At 39.0% G+C, this 22,289-nt stretch overlaps 1 protein-coding gene across 2 annotated transcripts in view; it reads right to left on the bottom strand.

Annotated features, from left to right (window-relative positions):
* Positions 1-22,289, bottom strand: part of LOC119147510 (contactin-3-like) — a 109,362-nt gene that overhangs the window by 66,319 nt on the left and 20,754 nt on the right. For both annotated transcript variants that reach the window (XM_037386646.1, XM_037386644.1), the window contains exon 2: positions 16,439-16,573. In XM_037386646.1, coding sequence (XP_037242543.1) covers positions 16,439-16,493 — 55 coding nt within the window. In that variant the 5' untranslated portion in view covers positions 16,494-16,573. The remainder of the gene's footprint in view (positions 1-16,438; positions 16,574-22,289) is intronic.

The raw sequence follows: 22,289 nt of genomic DNA on the forward strand, positions 1-22,289 counted from the left end.
AGACACAGGATGGGTAAGACAGAACTGGCTTAAAGACAGGCTACAGTTACTTTCAAATGGAACCAGACAAGAGTTACTTACCCTTTCATCTTTGTGTGTAAGAATAGCATGTTGTTATCAAAAGCTAAGGTGATGAAATACTGCAGAGAAAAATGCTAAACTTTGTTAACCAAAGAAGCTGAGCATTCAAAAAAGTTATTTTGAAAAGAAGAATACCAAATAAAATGAGAAAGGGCTATGTATTAAGAAATCAAAATTGAAAATAGCCCAGTGCAAGGAAGTGTGAACAATCAATAAGGAAATGCAAGACAACTGTTAATAGCAGGTTATTAGGAATCAAAAGCATCATATCACACACTTATTCGGTACTTGGGAAGGCAGCAAGGAAGCCTACGGGCAAATCTCAAACAAGAGTTCAGAGAACAGATGCGAAGCCGTGGCAGTGTAGAACCAGCCTCTAAACCAAGAAACCCAATAAATCACCAACTCATTTGATTGTTTAACTTCATTACTGGATAAAATAGCAGTACATACAGTAGAAGCAATCAATATAAAAGCACTAGGAAAATACAAATCATTAGACATTACAATGGTGATAAATTCATAAAGAGAAACTGCACTCAGTGACATGACAGCTGCTGCCTTACATGCTGGGGTTTTGAATAGGTGTCCCCAGACGCCAGTTTCAGCCCATCATCTCCAAGCTCTCATTCTCCCCATCAGCTCCGCAAGATCGCAAGGCTATCCACACTGTCTGCAAAGTACTAATATAATGCAAACATTAATATGAAACTGGGGGGGACACATGTGTGTGTGAAACTGTACAGCTTGTAAGTGACAAAACACTGATTAGGCTTAAAGTCTTAAGTTATTCCTATATTTCATTAATATTTAAATATAGTTTAGATAGTTTGGGATAACTAAGTTTTTACTTGCTCATTTCTATAGTAAGTGATATTAGAAAAAAAATTGTATAACCTTTTACTGAAAGGTTACAAAAATAGAAGTGCTATGGAAAAAAATGAAGTCATTTGAAATTCAAGTGTAAAGAGGACTTCTACCTAACTGGTGAGTTAATCTTTCCAGTTCACTCCATCCCCCGAAAACTAGTGCAAACATCACCCAGAGCACTTTCTTCTTTGCTCTTCTTGCAGCAGGAGAGCTAAGAAAGAAAATGCAGGGATCATTTGAGCACATTAACCTCCTTGAAAGAGAAGGGAATGAAACAAGATCTTTAGAGAATTGCATTCTGTCTGCCTCCACAGTAATGGCATTACACTTGAATGAAAGCAAAATTACGTGGAAGACTGTTAGTTTACCGAAGGGTCAAAGAGATGACAGCTGTGGCAGGCAGCGGTAAACCTTTAATATGCCATGATGTACCAATGTGCACATCCTTCAGTGGATGAATAGATGTGGCTGAACAAGGGATTACACCTGAGCAAGCAACTACATAGATTAATAAATCCAGCAGCAGACCATTCAACAACAGAAGCTGTGGGAGTGGAAAAAAACAACGGCCCAGAAATCCCTATCTATTCTTCTGTGACTCCATTTATTTTTTAAAAAAATAAGTAATACAATCCCAGTGTCACTGCAGAAAATTTAACAGATTGAGACATGTACATAAGGAGAAAACCCCCAAAACACATTGAGACCTCAAATCTTTTTGTTGGTATCTAAGCAGAGTTGTTAAGCGACAGATGCTCCATGTGCAGATTGATCTCCAGCCTAAGCCAAATTGCTCTGCATAGGATGATGTAATCCTCGAAAGTATATCGTTAACTCCAATTTAATAAAAAAGCATGGGCTGAAAAAAAATAGCTTCATAAAAATAGAAAGAAGATCTCACTGCATAAGGCTGAGAGAGGTAGTAACAGGAAAATAAGAAGCAGGTACTGCATCTCTACTCAAAAGTACTGTGAATTTCCTTGGTTATTAAATGAGACTCCCCACAAGTCACAGCCTGCACTCTCTGTCACTGCTCACTACCATATTCTACTGGAAACACTTATGTAAATACATTATTGATACAAAAATAAAGACAGAAGCAATGCAGCATAATAGGAGTGGTTCTGCAAGTTCCATTGCTTTGGTATTAAGATACCTACTTTGCTTAGCAAGTAGCTGTACTGCAAACAAACATAAGGAAGCAGAGTAGGCAGGCTGGCAGCAAATCAGAGCCTTGAAAAACTGCATTTGAAGTAAGAAGTGAAGATATTTAAACAGTTATTCCCAATCCCTCCTAAATCTGACATTTACTGTGCTGCAGCCATGGGTTTCTTACAGTTAAAATATATTCACTGAGTGTCAGTCACAAGACAACTGCGCTTGTTACATGCCTTTTAGTGACACAATTTTTTTTATTTCAGAACTTGTTGCTGTAAAATGCATTCAGAATTATTAAGTATTTATTTCACTTTGAGGAGGTTCCAAATCGAATAGTTTTATTAGCCATGAAGGGTGAAGCATGACACAGATGTGTTTATGTTGACTGAAACATTTTTTATGTTTGATTTTGTAAACTGTGAAACTACCAGTTGAAAGATCAAAGTGTTACATTCCTACTGAACATCCCTATCAACCTCAATGGGCTTTAGATCAGGCCCTTAATGTGGTATTAATGCAATCTAGATGTTTTTAAAGTATTATCTGTAGCATGCTAAGTGGGCTAAACAAGAATATTAGGGTAATTCTGACGAAAAGACACAAGGGCTAAAATTCTTCCACTAGTAATGACTTGCTTTGATTTTTCAGTGAATATAAGCTCTTTCACAAATAAGCCATATTCCAGAGGTTTAAGAAAGTAATCAATCTTGTTAAAGAAAATAAAAATCTGCAAGAATTAATATAAGAATATTTGTTTAGAGCTTTACCCAGGGACAGACACACACACACGTGGACAGTGCTGGACAACAGGAAGTATCAAAATTATTATTTATAAAAATACACCTACAGAAGTAAAACTAGTATTTCAAAAGGCTCCTGTTAAAAACTATTTCAGAATTTAGGCATAAAGTCTAAATAGCTAAAAATGTAACGGATCATATTGATTTAATATTTATGTATACTCTGCGATTGAAAGAAAATTATTAGTTTTTAAAAACCTTAATAAGCCCCACAAACAAACAACCCCTCCCAACCCAAAAAACCTTCCCCCCAAACCCCACAACCAGTATCATTAGGAAGCCTTAAAACTTAAGAACTAGACACCACATGGCCTACCTACTTTCAGCAAATTACTGCCCTTCAAAGAATTTCTAAGGTAGCAAAATTAACGTTCAAGTCAAGAATAATTATAGTCAAAATCTGGATAGCTATTACAGAAACAAACACAAGAGATTAAGAGGATGAAATGTAATGGGTTAATATCTAAGTACCCATTCCTCACCCACTGACAATAAATGTGCTTGGAATGCATGCAGAAAGTTTGGCAGAAAAGCTGGTCTCAGCAGGACTCTGGCAGAAACTCCTAAAAAAAAAAAAAAAAGAATTGGTGGACAACCAAAAGCAGGTAAATGACAAGGTGCATGCAGAACTACAGTTCCAGAAGAGCCTTTTTTCTTAGTGTCATTACTAACACTGCTGCAACCGTGTTGCATCTCTGGTTCACAGCAAGCTGCTGCTGTCAGGAGTGCAGACAGTTAAAAGTCTCTCCATTACAGCTATGGAAGAAAAATTTGGCTTCAGATCAATTTACATAATGATCTTCCCATTGCACTTCAGCTCAGACACTTATTATATTAAGCAAGTCCAATCAAGTGAAATATTTAATAAGAGAAAAAGATGTACAGAGACAAAGCAACAGTTGCTTTTTTCATCCTGATTTCATGCCTTAAAATGGCAAGTGATGCAACTAAGGTTTTGAACCCTTTTGTACAAACTGGTTTTTACACTCTGACTTGGGGCCTCATCCCTGTGATACGGAAGATTCAGAGACTCTCCCCAGGTCAGGATATTCCCAGCTGTGGGCCACTGGGCATGGGCAGGCAGAAGGGCTGGACCCTAAGCTGGGGGTCACAGCATCCAGCTAAACCTCTGCTTGCACCCAACTTTCTTTTAAGACATTCCAAGTTACACAAGGAGCAAAATCATGGTGAACTAAGGCTTTCCTTGACTGCAAGTGGCACTTAAGTTATACAAGCCATAACATTACAGGTCACTAAGTCTGTCTTTTTGGCTGGCCTTTGAGTGGCCTTTGACTTTTTGAAAGTTTTGCCCAGACAACCTAGCAAAACAGCATGAAAGTTTAAGTCTTCATGAAAAAACTACACCGAAAACTGATGTAATCAATAGCTTGGGGGAGGGGGGAAGATGGTATATACACACCTATCACCAAAATATTTTCTCTTACTTCCTATGCCAGAAGGTCTCTGATTCCTTCTCACCATGCTCCCTTCCTTCCCAAGTTAGTTGCTTTGAAAGGCAGTAAGAGACAAGCAGATTTACATCAAAAAAAGAAAAAAAGATAAGGTTGCTATGGGAATAAGAAGAAGACAAACACTGTTACTTAATCCAACATAAAAAGGATGAGAACTGGAGAAAACTCAAATGGAATTGAAACTGTCACCCCAACCAATGAGGTTATGATCTGCAACAACTGCTTTTTCTCCCCCATTGACTCTGTGCTTTTATGCGATTTCATTTTGTCTTCATACACTACGGATTACCATAATTCATGTTAAGATCCAAAAAATTTTAAAAAAGTAGTAATATTTTCCAATATGTTGCTCACTGCTGTCACTCACTTGTAAACTCTTGTATAAGCTAAAATATGCCCACTCTGCATCAGTGCTGTGAATACAGACCCAGAATTTTACATGAATCATTAGATTTTATATACAAAAAAATATATATATAAAAACAAATTCAGCCATACCATTGTCTTTCTTTAAACTACAGTCCAGATCTGCAATAAAGTTTTACATAGGCTAGGAAGTAAATTCAGTTTGAGGTTTTTCCACAGCTGCAATCAAAGGCAATTCTTACAAATTTTGAAGGCAGAAAAAACTGTCACACCACCCCCTCTCCCTAAAAAGTCAAGGCACCATTAATGTCAGTAGTTTATCTCAAAAAACACTGTCTCTTATCAGAGCTTGCTGGAATCGCTTCCCAGCTAGCACAAAACATCACAGGAAGGAATGAATCTGTCCCATTTTTAAGCTGTTGATACAGGATAAACGTTTCTTCACATTTTGAAAGATGTAGGGAAAACTTATATCCTTCCATTACACATCCCCATAGCTGCCTTGACTCATTAAATAACGTGCCAGATGATCTCCCTACACAGCAAACCTTAAAAATGTGAAGTGTGATCAAACCTTAAAAGACCTAATTCATAAAGTCTCTACCGACAGATGAGCTCCGGCAACATAAAGACCAGAAAGTAATCTGGAATGAGCCAGCTAAATAATTTCCTTGGAACATAGAGCAGAGCTTTAAAAGACCGGTTCTTATTTCCACTTTAGCTCTTCCAAGCTATGCAGAGGTCACCTAAAAATGACCAAGGATGCCACTGCAAGTTTTATGTTGGGGTACACCGACATCAGTGTGAATCAAATCCCATGTCTGGTTTTAATAGGCAAATTGTGACACTAACAGCCTTATCTTCAAGATCATAACATCTACCATTCCATTATTTACCAATAGCAATACCTTTGCCTGTCACCTCTGAGGTACAGGAGAATCCTTAACTGAATCCAACACTGAACTATTCTGGGATTTTCTGTGTTGCTTCCAGAGTTATAAATAGTTGTATGGGAACCAGGATAAAATACACACTAATTACCCTTGACTATGCAAATTAAACTGTTTTTAATTCAGGTTTAAAACATCTTGAAGTTCTCAATGTACAACTGCCAAAGGCAAATGAATGCTACATTCCTCTTTGCAGTCCTTTGCCTCTGCTGCAAAGTACCCAAAGATGCACTGAATTATTTTGCAAAGTACATGCCTCCTGCAAGGCATGACTCGCAGTTCAGTGGGGACGAGGCGGCATTTCAGACCTCTCCAGTATGCAATGGTGGAGGAGCGGCACAGGAGTTGCAAAATTTTCTGCTTATTTAAAATAACCCCCCTGACATAGTCTGTTGCCTCTACTAAACAAAAGTTACGCTAATCCACCAATTGCTCACACTTGGTACTTCTTAACATAATGACACTTATGAGATGGGAACAACCCTCAACCTGTATTAGAAAAAAAATGCAGTAAGTCTCTGTTCACATAGACACTTGAACGGTGCAAAAACTTGCAAGTGCCATTACATGTCTTCCTGACAATTTGAATGAAAACTCGTCACCTGCACAAGCTCATAGCCATCAAAATTGAAACACAGGTTTCCTTAAAACCCACAGCCCTGGTGCATCAGGCTAGGCCAGCTTTCTCATTTTACACCCCAGGAAAACATCCAGTTGGCTTCAGTACACAGAGCTCCTTACTTTGTATCACTGCATAACATTGCTCCATACCGCCTCTTGTTCTCCCAGATGTCTGTTCCCCTCTGTTGAATTAAAATGCAACAAACAATTGGAATAGCTGGTTCCGTTAAAGTGGTTTTTATGTTCAAATGTTTCTCCACCACACTCTCAGTTTGTGAATGTCTGACCCTTGACTATGCAAAGCACAAACACATCTACCTACATGTCATCTTCTGCTTTCTCTTCCAAGAGAGCAAGCAGCACTTGTTTAGAAAAAGGTCATCTCTTCTGCCAAAAGGTATGTGTTTGAAATGCTTTTGTCTTTGTTAAAGACTCCAAAAAAGTCAAGAAGAAAGTTGTAACTATTTGTTCCATCCAAGAAGGAAAAAACCACCATGCTACATTAGACAGCTATATTTTAGTATTCTGTTTACAGTTATGCAAATCTGCTTCATTTTAGCATCAATAAGTTCTGATTGTGCTAATCAGTCAAGAATATAAATGAGCCTTTATTTACTTAGGTTTTCAAACACGTATAGTAATATGGTTGAGGTTAAGTTTTGATTTACAACCTCGTGTTGTTTTTTACTGAAAACGCAGCTTGAAAATTGTGTTCTGATCCCTGACAAATACTGACCCCTGAAATCTCATCACTGCTATGTACATCCTATATTGGAAAAGTTAAAGACTAACATTGTCCCATTTGTTATTAAACAAAAAACTGAGAGGCTAATTACGGCAAAAATAAAGCTTTTGTCCAAGAGGCTACCAGCACTGTATTTAAAGTGACCAAAAGTTAAAATTCACAGCATTTCTTTTGAACGTGATCATGGAGAAAAAAAACACCACAAAATCAGAACAGTTTCTTCTAGAAGGCTTTTTAAAATACGAAACTAAGTATGTATTTTCACTTCTTTTATTTTCCTCAACATCTGCCATTTCATTCAGCTTTAGATTTCAACCACAGTGTACCTTCCCTGTTTTTCAACTGTCATTCACAACCACTTTAACATGTTTTTTTTTCCCCTGCAGAGTCCTGAGCTTCCGAAGTAAGAGGCTGATAGAGCTTATGCTCTGCACAGCAAACTTTTCCCCAAGGTCCTCTCCCCTTGTGCTCCCTCACCAACATCTTTTCCCTTTCTGCTTGGAGAGAAAAGGGTTTCCCTTGCCCACCTTGGTATTTGTATAGCATGACTCACCCGCAGATCCCTAGCCTTCATAAAGCAGTAACTTCATAAACTAACGAGCTCCACTGAATCTCTTTTGTAGTAAAGAAATGAAAGATTAAAGATAGTACCCAAAACTCTAGGAATTATCACACTAGATGAGATTACTCATCCATCTTGGTCATCATTTATTCTTTAGCAATAGCCAGCGATAGATACTTCAGCAGGTAGTTTAATCAATGAAGATGGCTGTACAGCAAGCCTAGGATGCTGTTGTCTAGTTCGCTATCAAAAGACAGGCAGAAGAAACAATAGGATGGCTCTTCAGGTAATGAGTGAAAGCTTTATCTTCATTTCATTACCCAAACCACCAGAAGACAGGCAAAGCAGCCAAACTTAAGCTTTTATCTCTTCAGTAGAGACAGCCTGGCAAGTAAAGAAGAATGACTTTAATAGCTGCAGCTGAGGGACAGAGGAAAAAGAGATAAGCTGATGCTGTAAGACAGAAGAGGATCCCAGCTTGCAGAGAGTGGATGACAGCCGCTCCTAGAGGCAGCCCCTAGTGTCCCGCTGTGCCACCTTGGGACAGGAAGGTTGCCTGAAATGGGGGTGGAAGCCAGCTGTCCTGCAACAACTTCCAAAACCTTGCTGCTTCTGAAACTCTGAGCTGCCAATGCTGGACCACGCTAACCCAAAAAGCATCTGTGGAGAGGCTCCCATCCTACCCTCATTACGCAGCAGGCACGCCACATGCTAAGGGAAGGCTATGTACCTTCAAAAGCTCTCACCCCAGACACGTGAAAAAGTAGGCTGAAGTCATACCACAAATAAGTAGCCACATACTGAATACCAGGCAATGATCCTTCTACCAAGTAACTCAGCAAACAGAAGTCCTGGAGGCACTGGGAGTTATCACCATCTTTATTAAATAAGTATTTAGGCTGTGGATTTCAGTAAGTATGCTGTTATGGGTTACTATTCAATGTACCCAGGCTCCGTAACCTTTTATAAAAAAAGATATTGAGATTATTTGCTATATTGTATTGCACTTTAAACTGCACTAGGCAGAAGAACCACGTAAGCACAAATGCACCTTCATGCCCAGTAGTATTTGCAAAAACAAAATTTTATTGCAGGATCAAGCACTTTAAAATTTCTTCTTGGTAATTTATGCAAGTTAGAATTGCCACTAGCCAGAATTTCTCCATTCAAATGTCATAAAATCTGCAAGAAGCTTGATTAATGAAGATAAAGATTACATTTGTCCTGTTGAAATGAAGCATTAATTGTCTGGAGGTAAAGATTTCACTTAAAGGTTAAACAGTATCTGCAGCAAGAAGTAGCTGCTTTTCAACAGAAGGTTTTCTTCAGCTTGGAAGATGAAGCAGAAACTGAGGAGACCCTTAAGAGGTATTTTAAAACTCTTTTTCAAGAGAGACTTTATGTCACAGCATTTTCCACACTCATTGCATTAAATATTGTAACTGATACGAGCATACCCACCATCAGAATAGACTCTAGTAAATCCACTGAGCTTGGAAAGTCCATTACATCAGTGACAGTCTCTCTGTTACTTGGACCACCCCAGGTTTACACATAGGTAACAAGAAAAAACAAAAGATCCTGATGAAGGAGTCTATATTGATTCCCTCGCTTAATTGCAAGTGCATGGATTAGCACTGTTCTCCAACGCTGCTCAACATCTTCTTACAGTATTGGCAAAGAATGAAAACAAACCCTAAAAAGCCATTCTTGGAGTGTGCTCTACTGGCAGGCTGAGAACAGAAAAATTCACAGTGCTAAGGTGCACGTGTACTACAGTTGTATTAAAAGCAGAAGTAGCAGCAGGAAGACAGAGGCAAGTTTTCAACTGTTTCATAGCAAGAGGTGAAACTGGGTCTCCAGTAAGGTACCACCATCTGCTGGTTCATAGACAAAAGGTGCCTGCAGGAGGGCAAATTTCTTGCCTGGTACGTAAGCCCTGGGAGGTTATTTGCTGTATCCTTTGTTCACAAAAACAGAGGAGTAGTGAAGCTTGATGGTATGTTGGGTGTAAGGACAAAGGGATATCTACAGGGGGTGCCTTTTCAGATTAACAGCAGCAATTTTGTTTTCTGTTATGAGATCTGTATGAAGCACCCATGACATCAAACAATTCATAGAAAAAGCAGAACTCTTAAGACCAAGTCCTTATTTTGTAACTAAGTCAATCAGTAAACAAAATTTTCTGTCAGTGTAATGAATCTTGTTAACAATATGTGAGCAATTCAAGCTAAACAATTCTGACAGTCACTATAGGCAAAGATGCATTTTAACATTATGACTATTAATGTATAATGTACAAAAAGGAGACTTCTATTAATATGCAAAATCATTATGCATTAAGATACAGACTGGTTCTGTCTGAATGCTGTAACTTAATGAAAACTGAATTTTAACAAGAGTGGTGTCATAGTAGGCGTTTTTTTTCCTCCCCCCCTACAAATAGATACTCACACATACAGAAACCCCTCACCAAAAACTAAATCAAGATTATTTCAAGTTTAAAAGCTGTCTCTGTTTTGCACAGGGGAAGGTATTGCTGGGATTTTGCCAGCGTCCAAGAAGCCTGCACTAAGCATTACACATTTAGGACTGCAAATATACTCCTACATGGGATTAGTTTCAATACAAGATGTCACCAGAAACACACGAGTTATTTCCTCATCTACATTAAACCAACCACATGTTGATGTTTGGTATATCCCTTGTTTTCAAGAAATACTGAAGAAAAATAAAAGCACTCATGCCTTCAAAAGACGTTTAGCAACCAGGAAAGAGCATCTTGCCACATAAGCATGTATCAAAAGGAAGATAAGACACAACCACAGATACTGAATAAGAGACTGCACGTATAAACACAAGGTAGCACAGTTTGAGACCACATTCATTGTGTAGTCAGATCCTACAGCAGCACTCCAAAAAAGCACACACACATCACAGACCGATGGGAAACCTATACCAGTGCACCAGTAAACCTGGCACAAAGACAAAGCACTGGCTTTCCAAATCAGCTGGCTAGTAAGATTTTCACAAAAATTCAAGTCTGTCTCTGATTATACCGGATGCTAGAATGAACAATGAACACTAACATTGACCTCATTGATATTACAGGATTCCTGACATTTGAGATCCAGGGCAAGTACAGTGATATTAACAAGGAGATCCTTATCACACTTCTCAGTAGGATCCCCTTTTTGCCTCTCCAAATCAATACGCGACAGAAGATGTAGGGTCAAAACAGAAACCTGGCTGAGATCCTTTACACACACCCAAGTCACCCATGACGTCAAAAAAACAGCATTCCATGCCTGGAGAGCCAGGCTTTTCCTCTGAAACGGGTACTTGTGCTTTCCTCGTGGCACAATTTAATAGCAACAGTAAATCAGTAAGAACATGGAAGGTTTGTTATCACGCTTTTTGGAAAAAACTAAGAAAGGGAAGAATCACAATTTCCAATTCTGTAAGTCTCCTAAACTTAATAAAGAGGAGAGCTGTGGATCTGATACATGACATTCCTGAGCCCAAGGGTTTAACAGGGCTTTTTCCCTTATTAGACTGAGAAGAAAAACAAAATGTAAAAATGAAAACAATGTAACATCCGAACTGACATACAATAAATGCATACATCATCATCTAGTTTTTAACTCAAATGGACCATTAAATAAGGAATTTAGAAAGACACACACACACCCCCCGATGGGAAATTTCAGTGTAAAAGGACAGAACAGGAACGAGGCTTCAACATACAAATAGTTTCTGCATGTTAAGATAGATTTTTGGCTGGTTTGGGGTTTTGTTTGTTTCTTGGGGTTTCTTTGTTTCTGTTTTGCCAAGACCTGTAATGGCTAGAAGATGAAGTTTAATGGTAACTCTTTGTTTTGGCCTATTTGGATAAAGTGCAATCAAGACAGCATTAGGATATACTATTTGTGGTGCCAAGTTAGAAGTTTAGCCAAGAAAGTTAGCCCTCGTGCTGGACACGCTGTTTGAAACGTGCCCTTTCATCTCCTGAAGAACAAAAGTTTTATGCATTTACACACACAGTTCTCCTTGTTTCACTTCTTTGAACCTTCTCTTGATTCACAGAAGATTCTTCTTTTCCCCTCGAACATCCTTCGGAATTTGTTCTTCCTTTTAATTCTCAGGGAAACTTTTAAAAGATACTTTTCCAGGGAGAACAGAACATTCCATTTTAGCAGTATAAAACTGCCCAAAACAATAGAAAATTATGAGAAAGCTGAAAAAACAATGCCTGTGCTGGCACAGGTGCTGCTGTGAAAGGCTGGGTGAGAAAATGTACAGCTCTTGTGCCAGCTGGGGCCGATGGAGGAGCTTACTCCTCCTCTCCGGTTGAGCAGTGCAATAAACTGCAGGAAAACAAAGCCAAAATTAGCAAGAGCGGCAAGAAAAGCCAGCTGTCATGCAAACTGCAGAGAAGCAGTTTACACACTTATGCAATAGATGTTTACCTTAATTACCTTAGATGATCACCATATTCACCAGCCACTGCAATAGCAGAGCAGCGCACACCCTCCCCCATGCTAGAAATGGGGGAGCTGCTGGCCAGCTCCCCACCACGGGAAGGGACATCAGCTGGGTCCACCCAGGAAGGGTGAAGTCTATACAAGAGTCTAGAAGTTGTAACACACCTGGAATCAATCTGTGACTTCACCACAGACCACAGTTTAGTTTTGCACTTTAACTATTCATGCTGTTTTGCATATCTTATTCATTTTTATCTTTGAAGTTGTTCTTCAGAGTAATTTAAACATAATACTACTAAAGCATGTGTTCTGAAATTCCCTTCCTAACAAGGTAGCAGTTTTGAAACTCCATATATATTTAATGTTAAGTAATCACCTTTTTGCTCCCCAAGGTAAACAGACAAAAAACATGCAGGATCATTAGTCGTACAGATATAAGCATACATCAATAAACAAAACCCCAAGGGTTTTGTTTGGGCTGGTGTTTTGTTTTTGTTTTTTTTTTCCACTAGATACTCTCACATCCCCACTTTGATGAACTACGAAGATTCACATCGGATAAACGAAAAGCAATTCAATTTAGGACACTGCAATAAGGGAACTAGTTCGAAATACATTATCTGCAAGGACAGAGAATGTCAAGGTTTATAAGCCAACATCAGCATCTCCATCTCTGTAGCTATGATGTTATTTTGTAACACTGAACTGCAGACAGGTCTTAAAAGAACTGTCTCTTTGCTTACGAGCAGAGATTAGGAAAAATTGTTTTCTATAAAGAGTCAGAATACCTGCTAATCTATCTTAATGACACGTTAGAAGTCATTTTCTCAAAACTGTTAAACAACTTGTTTTACATTTACAGTGTGCTCTTACCAAAATCCATCTTGAAATAAATTCGACTGCAGAATTCCCAAGTGGATTTTTAGAAGCTTGTTGTTCCAAAGGTCCACTAACACTACTAAGCACTTGAAACAAACAAGTAACATTCACATATAGCACATGCCCAGCCCCCAAAGAGCAGAAGATCTATATGTCAGGATTGAGACCTTTTGGCAAGTTCTGAGTGAGATGGGTTAAGCAGCTGGAAATGTTCAGGCTGTTCAGCAAATTACATGTAGCTCAGACTTGTCTCTGCAAGTGCTGACTGTAACTCCAAGCAACACTATCAGTGATGGCAATATATATAACCCTGACTCAACATTTTATATCAATTATGGGTGCTCAAGCCTTCCAAGCAGCCCTGTCCCATCAACACATCTGGCTTTTGACAATACGAAAAACATCTTTTTGCTTGACTTCCTGCTGGTCCTCCAATCTACCAACTCCCCACGGCTACTAAGCTGACATTTGGGAAGTACACTAATTGAAGGGAGATGACCTGAAATAGATGCAAAGAAAGGCTAGCAGGAGGAACGCTGAAAAGGGGACAAGAATTACACAAGACCAGAATCACTTGTACCTCAAAGTATTAGCAACATTTTCTTTAGTACTGCAATGGTGATTGGAAATTCAATGTTCAACTAGTAGAGTAGCTACCTAAATAACAAGCATTTCTATTAGCAAATTCAATGATTGTCAATGCCAACTTTGCTGCTGAAAATGCTGCACTTTGAGAGTTGTGACTTGGTGAATTTGCACCTAACGTTACCCCTTCCATACCATGTCTCTTTCTACCGCTACATTTGCGTAGAACCACACATTTATGACTATGTTGTTTGTTTGTTTTTCCAGGAAGTCAGTTGCTACACTTGGTGTTAAAACAGTTTAACATAGGAAACCTCTCAATTCATCCTAGATCCTTCAGGTGACCTTCTTCAGAGGCAGCAAAAACAAAACTTGCTTTCATCTCAGTTACTTTTAAATACGACCCAAAAGAACCAAGATGACATGAAATAAAAACCTAAGAAAGATTAAAGGATAAAAACAGTCCTTCAACAGATGGGTGAAAAATCTTTCATCCTTGTAGGAGGTTATGTACTTCTCCACACAAACCACTACAAAGGTCAAAGTGATCTGAGCAAAGCTTTAAGGGTGTCACACAAATAGTTCTGCAGACGTTGTCGCTCACACTCTCTAACCAGTGGTGTTTACAGATTTTTCATATTACTGCCCATAACACATCAGCAGCGCCTGGGAGCCAAGGGGAACCCCGTGCTATTTAAGAGTTAGCCTACCCTCCTGGGTCTGGATGTTTCCTCCTGCATTATCTCAAATATTTTTTTTTTCCATTTAAAAGAAAGAGCATATTTCAATTCAATACATCAAGCCGGAAGATTTGCATGCTTTGTAATTTAAAAAGATACAACTTCAATAAGGGTACAGTGATTGTCATTTTTCAAAAGAAAGTTTTACTGTATGTTATCTATGAATGAAATACTAGGGGTTTTTTAGCCTTCCCCTCTTAGACTACCTGTATCTTAGATGTTTGTTATGATTCAAAGGATAACTATGAAATTGTACAAATGTAACTAAAAAAATACAGCAAGATTAAGTTCTTAGTCCTTATCTTCCTTACCTTTTATCAACCAAAAAACCTACAGAAAGAAATTTAGCAGATGAAAAACTAAGCCTTTTTTTAGCATCAATACTGATCTAACAATCATGAACATAACATAATCATTAATTCTACTACAAATCACACACACAGTGCCTATCACCAATAGAAGTGATTTCCTGCATGAAAGTTATTCATACTTTTTAGCTAAGTATTGCAACATAAATATGACAACAATATCCAAGCGATCAAAACCAGCAAGACTACACTTTGAAAAAAAGTCTTTAGGAAGCTAATGATTTTTAGTCCCTGGATTTGGATGGACCCAGCAGCAAGACAGTATTTACTCAAAAGTCTACTAAAAAGGCAGCTTTGCTCCCAGCAGTTTGCAGTTTAAACAAGAGAAAAGCAACTCCCCTCACTTCAACCAGTAATTCTGTGCAAGTCCTGTGTGACTGCTGCAGTGTAAGAAATGCCCAAGACCCCTTTCAGCCAGAAACCTGTAAAGTACTCCTGCAGGAAAAATAATTTATATTTTTAAGTTTCTTGGGATCTTCTTTTTCACTAGAAAAACATTTGGATCTGATAGAGGCAATATGAGGACCTTTCACTATACAGATAATAAGGCTTCCCTTTATTCGAAGTTTTTGATTAAGCCAAAAACAAATCCTGGCCTTCTGAGCCTCTGTAGAAAGCTAAATCCATATACCTTACTCATTTATGTTTCTGTGCACCTCACGCGGCAATTCAATCCTCCTGAGGGCAGCCAGAACATAACAACAGGTTACAGGAGCAAGAGGGATGAGAGAAGAGGCTGCAGTATCCGTAAGTAATCACAGCTGGGTGACTGCACAGGCCAACCACAGCATCTGCTATCTATCTCTGCATTAGAGTTCTTGTAAAGAAAACACATCTATTTGCAATAGACCCAGGCTATAAACCATTTCATTTACATGTTTCAATTAAAGTACATGCACATGTACTATCCTCCTCCCCAAAGTAGCATGGACTGTTCTGAAGAGGATGCGTGTAGGTAATATGGGCTCCATCAGCTACGCCTGCCCTTTGCAACCCTGGCAACACCAACACGCACCAAAATTGCCAAGAGTCCAACCCCTGAGAACAGAACAGGAGCCTCGCCTTGCCTCTCCCCCTCACACGCATCTTGGTATTACTAGGGATGCTCAACCAGAACGCATGCTGAATGAGGAGATCGACAAGGGAAGCAAGGGACTTCTGCTGCTGCTATGAGCATTGACCTCGATAGAGAAAAACAATTCAGAAGCGCTAACGTGGCAGGAGAGAGACGACCTGAAAAGCAGTAAAAGTTCCAAACACTGAGAATTGTCTGGCATAGCAGGAAAAGCAAAGCTCCAAACTGCTGAACTAGTGCAGCAATAACATATCACTAGTCCTCATGAATAAACCCATTTTAAAGTAAACAAAGTTTTGACAAAGGCTGTAGCAACCATCCCCAGTTACAGCAAGAATTTAAAGTTACCAATTAAATAAAACCACGTATAGTAGCTATTCAATCGGCATACCTACAAAGCATGCATTACTAATAACTAACAATCTTTAATGCATTCAAGTATCTTCTCCTGGCTTTGAAAACATATTCCTATGTAATAACTTTGGAGAAAAAAGTTATTTTAATTCATTCATTGTTAATATTTTGTATTATTTAATCTATTACATGTTTGGGTTTTAAACTCTATGTGACAGTCACGTTTCAAAGCCTTCCTGTTCTATTCCTCAAGCACAGTTCAAATCTGGGATCTTGAGATTTATACATAGCTCTAAACTGGAAGTTAGAGATGATTGTATTTTGTTACCTCCAAGACAGCCAACAAGTGAGACCAGGAACAACTGTTTCCAGAGCAGCAGCATCTTCAGTCACCTAAATTCAGTAATTCTCGTTCAGTCCCAGATGAACTGAATGTTCAGTCTTTCCAGCAGCCAGGTTTAACCTGTTAAAAAGAACAAACATAAAACTGAATCCCTCTACGATCCCTAAGAACTGACTTCCTCGTTAATTAAAAAGTTGACAGATCCTCCAACGTTCCTCTTTTTTCCTATGACCTTCAACAGGAGGGTATATACATGCATCACATTTAGGTACATGTATGAGGTGTTGGAAGTTACATACTCCAGTAGGAGCAGAGCTGATGGGTAAACTGATTTTGTATGTAGTTCCTACTTCCCACCAATCTCCAGCATTCATTTCTTTGTAAGATACAGTACTTCTAAAGAAAGGGAGTACACGAGGTGTAATCATACAGAAAGCAGAGAAGCTTAATGCATTTGTTACAAGACAGCTCACATTGCACTTGCCTTGCAACCATGCTAGCAACAATATGAACATGTGCAAAACCCGATTTAATTAAAGCCATGTCTAATCTATTCTTTTTTTTCCCCATTCTGAATTTGTACTTGGTATGTGTAACAGCACTGTAGAAGCCTGATGATGCAGAAAAACGGAAAAATCATCCCATAAGCTTGTCACACTCAGCATCAGGTGTAATGACACCCACAGTACAACTTACTTGCTGGCTTCCATTTCTACCTCTGTCACTGGCTAGGCGATAAAGAGTTTGTCAAGCCCTACTAGCCCGAGTATAACATTTTACTTCCCAGCCCCCACGCCCAAATAAAGCTTTACAGTACATTTTCTCAAGTTGCATGACAACTGTGGCCTTTATATTTTGTGTGTGTCACTTCCACAGCATCCTCTTTCTTCAGAGGCAGAGCAGCTGGGTAAAATTTGAGGTTCTGCACACACAGACCAGACCAAACCGTTCCTTCTAAAGTACTCCACAGACAAATGCACAGAAATATTAAGGTCCAGAAAGCAGGCATGAATTCTGAAGACCCGAATTTGTGACATTTGAACTTGATTTTTCCATGTGAACTGTTATTTCACAAGACAGTTAAAAGATTTCAGTACTTCTGTAAACTGAGTGTCTGAATTTCAGGCTAAGCATCCCAGAAAGACAGATCATACAGTGTCCCCTCTGATACATCCCCACCCCACTATCCACTAGGAGAATTTAATCTCCTCAAAAAACCCACTGAGGTTGCACAGCCCTTTGCCACAAGAAGCCTATCTTTTCTCATCTTACGATCCCTGGCTCACGCAGGGTACGCTATCAGCTTCCGCAGCAAGGCACACTGCGCCAACAGCAGCACCCTCTCCTCCATTCTGTTAGAGGTATTGCTTTCTGACTTTTCCCATGCGTTTCTAAACCAGAAAACAAACAAAACCAAAACTTCAGATTTCTCTCAAGTAACAGGTATCGATCTCTCAGCAGGCACCTGCTGCCAGCAAAGCTGGTGCAAGAGGAAAGCTTACTGTAGGGGTACAGCAACTCCCAAGTACCTAAAAGATGACAAGGCAGGGGAGAATATTCCCCAAACAGTTTGAGAAACCATACCCAGTTCTCATAGACTTAAGATCTGAAGTTTATCACATGCAAGTAAAACGTTACTGGTTTCCAAAAGGAGTCTTGTTAAGTACAATAAATTCTGGTAAGTTTGTGTGTTAAAAAAAGCAAACAAAAGTACAACAGTACTTTGGCAACATAATATTTCTTCCCTTCCAGAAGCCAGAAAGCCGGACATCAGACACACATACTGAGGACATCACATAAGGGAAAAAAAACATTTTCTGTCCAACCTGCAGTTCAGAACTTAAAACAAACAAACCCTCAAAACATACAAACAAACCCAACCTAAACAGAAAAGAAAAAATACTTTTTGTTGAAACTGCAAACCTGGGCTTGGTCATCCCCGACCCTGTGATTCCAAGGGCCATCTGCAAAGCCTTTCTCTAAGGGAGGTTATCCCTGGGCAGGACAACCAAAGACCTGGCCAGCACACAGCCCCGGCCGCGCTGCTCCCACTGCCAGCTGAAGCCACGGCTGTGCCAGCACCACACCATCCAGGCATGGCAGCATCTCAGGACACCCCCAGGTTTGGGCTGCAGCGCCAAATCCTACTTGAGCATCACCAGCCTAGCCCATGGAAAATAGCTATTTCATAGCTCCAGTGTCTGCCCTGAGCAGTGAGGGTAGCCAGACGGGGAGCAGATAGAGTAGGAATACTAAAGTATATCTCTATGTCAGCTTTCTTGCAGTCTTACAAGGAAAGGAAAAAAAGAAAAAAAAAAAAAAACCACCCAAGCCCCGATGGAAAAGCTAAATTAATTTGATTTTGTTCTTCAATTTTTCTGGGCAAAGCAGAACATGACAGCTCCATTTCAGGCCAGAAAAAAAGTGCTTTGAAGCTAAATAAATTGAGAAGTCTTATATGTGGGAATATAATCATAAAAATACGTCCCAACCACTGCCTGTGTTATATTTTAATGAATTTTAATATCTAAAGTAAAGAATGGTAGTTACCAGCTGGCTAACCTCGTAAGATTTTAATTACTTTAAACGCTTCATTTTCTCTCTGTTCTGCCATATATTGCTAATCTAGGACCTATTGCTGAATATCCCAAATTTCATTTTTAAAACACGACACTTAACGTTCACATTTATAGCTTTAAACCAGATAAACACTGCCTTATGCTCAATAACGTCAGTTCTTTACAAAGGAAGATGTGAGTTCATATGCACACCCATTTAACACCAAGCAGACACCAAAGTATAACATTTCTTGAAGTTTCTCCCCAGTTCATTCTTGAGCTACAACCTTCCTATTAAAGAAGGGAAGCTAAAAAGGAGGTTTCCTCTGCCAATGCCATCCCAGTGTGCCACCAACAGGCACACGAAGGGCTGCTAAACACGAGACCCACCACAGGCTCCCTTGCCTTCTCCCTTCGGCACCTCTGACAAGTTGGACGATGGTACTAGGCTGTTAATAGACGCTCAGTGAATATTTGGCACCGGAATATGCTTGTTGCTTGAAACTGATTAAAAAAAAAAAAAAAAAAGTATGAGTACCACTACAGCTCACCTTTACCCTTTAGAGGAAAAAAAAAAGGTTTTTAATCAATCTAAAAATTAGATCCCCATCAGAGGTAACAGATAAGTGTCTATTATATTAGAAAGGCTGCAGTGAGTTACTTTTCATTTCACACTTACTCCAATCATCTAGCAGACTGAAATAATCTGTAAAGCTATTCACTGCCAATGCAGGGATTCAAAAATCAGATGACCATGTTGCATCTCTGTCACCTTCAAAGCTCCTGGATAACCCTGGCTGTTTTTCAGATCAGCCACATTCAGAAAGAAGCAAGGAAGAGTACGCAGAGAAGGTCCCAGCTCCTTGCCATTTCATTGTAATGTTTGAAATATGTCACAACTTACAAACTGAGAGTAATGCAGTATTAAAAGCAAAGAATAATTTTACCTCCCCTCGTTTTGCAGAAGCAAAGGGGCAAATCCACAACATCATTGCGGTGCTTTTGGAAATAAATGGACTTAAATTACCTCCACAGAAATTGAGCACTTTGTATGTAAAGGCCAGAAAGAATAACAAGAAGCAGCACCTGCTGTGGTGGGAAAAGATGGTAAAGAAACAAAGAGTAATACCCACAGAATATTTAAAAGGAAATATATATATTTTTTTTTTAATTAGAATGCTTCCTAGTACTTGACAGTGCTCTTGTTTCAGGAGAAGCCAGAGATATTTCAGAACAGTAAGAAAGCAAACCTGTGAAGTGGTACAAACACACCAGGAAAAAACAATGGATTTAATTTATTTATTATACATTTCTTTGACTTTCAGAGATAACCAAATTCTCATGAGTTCCTCTGAGAAGTCTGTTGAAGACAGCCAAGGGACAGTGAGAATAAAACACCAGCCAAACAAGTTACATAGGATGAAAGCACATACAAAAAAATTCAACTTGATTTTTCTTCCTTCAAAATTTGCTTTCCAAAATCTATGTACTTTCAAATCACATAACATAGCAAGTGATGGACATGAATATCTGAAAGAAACAGAAAGTTTGGGAAAGGTTCAAAAGTCAGTAATTTTATTCAGTGACCTTAATTTTTACTACCCAGAGCCAAGTGTAAAAAGCAAAAATTCCACCTTTGGGGATCTACTATTTCTATATATAGAAATGGAACTTGTCAGATCTGGCTGACAAATTCAACTTTTGAATCTGAGCTAGAGGAATTCATAGTGTCACTGAGTCTAAGCTAATCAGAAAGTCCTGGAACTTTGGAGAGCTACAGAGACCTAGAACTTATTTTTCTGTATTGATCACAAACCACAAAACAGAAAATTGATGTACTGACACTAGAGGTCAGCATATCTTTGCAAAGGAAAAGAAATACCAGAATCTCATCTTGATAAATTACAAGATCTACACTTTAGTTAATGATAAAGTCATCTCCACAGGGCATCATAAAAAGAAGATGCACTGATGAGCATGGAATGCCCCTCAGCAGCTTCAAGTAGCCCAGTTTTTTTGTTTTGGTTTGTTTGTGTGGTTTTTTTGTTTTGGTTTTTTTGTTGTTGTTGGGGGGTGGGCGTGGAATATCCATTTGTCATTTCCTTCAAAACAAGGTTACTAGCTGTGAAAAACTACCCAATATGCTTTGTTTCAGTAAGGAATACTGACATAGTGGGCTGAATCAAGCCACTGCCTCTTACAATATTTTCACTTCATATAGCAACTACACACTCACTCTGCCATGCTCACAAAAAACCCCAAAACAAACAATTCAGTTGAAAAATGCCACAATCATAGGCTTTTGAAAATCCAAAAGAAACACAACAAACCCACTTCAGAAGTGCTACTTTCGCACAAGATATTCTTTCTCCAACATCAGCTCATCTCCAGACTTTGGTCCAATACCAAGACAGCCCTGGATCTGTCTCTGTTGAGATGACTCCAACTCAAAAGTGCTAAAGGTATATGGAAATATCAAGTCAAGGGCAGACTTATCCTTTGCCAGATTTGACCACCATGTGTTTTTGGGGTTTTTTTTGGTTTTTCTGTTGTGTGTGGGGGGTTTTTGTTGTTTTGTTTTTTTTTTAATCCAACATATATATTTGTTCCATTGACACAAACATAGTGCCAGCTCAACATGAGAGCTCAGAATAGATTTTGTCACTTGAAGGAAATTAATAATTGAACTCTGACATCATCCAAACAAACAAACCTAGACAGTAAGGTATTTGAGCAATTTAATACTAGAGATTGGAAAGGCTCTGAAAAAAAAAAAAACAAACCCTCAGGAAATATTACAGAGCCAGCACTAGAAGCACACTTCTGAAAGAAATGCAAATGCATCTAACACACCTGAAGACTGTAAATAAATAAGAATTGACCAGTTAAAGAAGTATGACAAAGAACAGAGGCAAAAACCCACGAGGCAATACTGTGGATTGTTCCAAAGAAAAGTTTAAAATGTTGCTCTAAGGAAAATTGTGGTTGCTCTGACTCCTTTGGGGTCTCATTAGATCTTTGTTCCACAGCTGCATGGTAGCACCGCTCATTAGGAAGCAGCCTTTGCAGGTAGTAGTTGTGAGGCTGCCTGTGGCTCTTCCTCAGCCCCCCCATCTCTACAGGGGTAGCAACAGCAGACAAATCACCCTGATGAAGTTGAACTGTGAGCGCAAAAAGGAGGAAGAAAGTTTTAGAGAAACTTCATTAACCAGCACTAAGTAGGATTAAAGTCATCTCTTGTGTGTCCTTAGCAGAGGCTTAGTTAAAAGCATCATTTG

This window comes from Falco rusticolus, chromosome 4 (genome assembly GCF_015220075.1).
Source record: "Falco rusticolus isolate bFalRus1 chromosome 4, bFalRus1.pri, whole genome shotgun sequence".
NCBI lineage: Eukaryota > Metazoa > Chordata > Aves > Falconiformes > Falconidae > Falco > Falco rusticolus.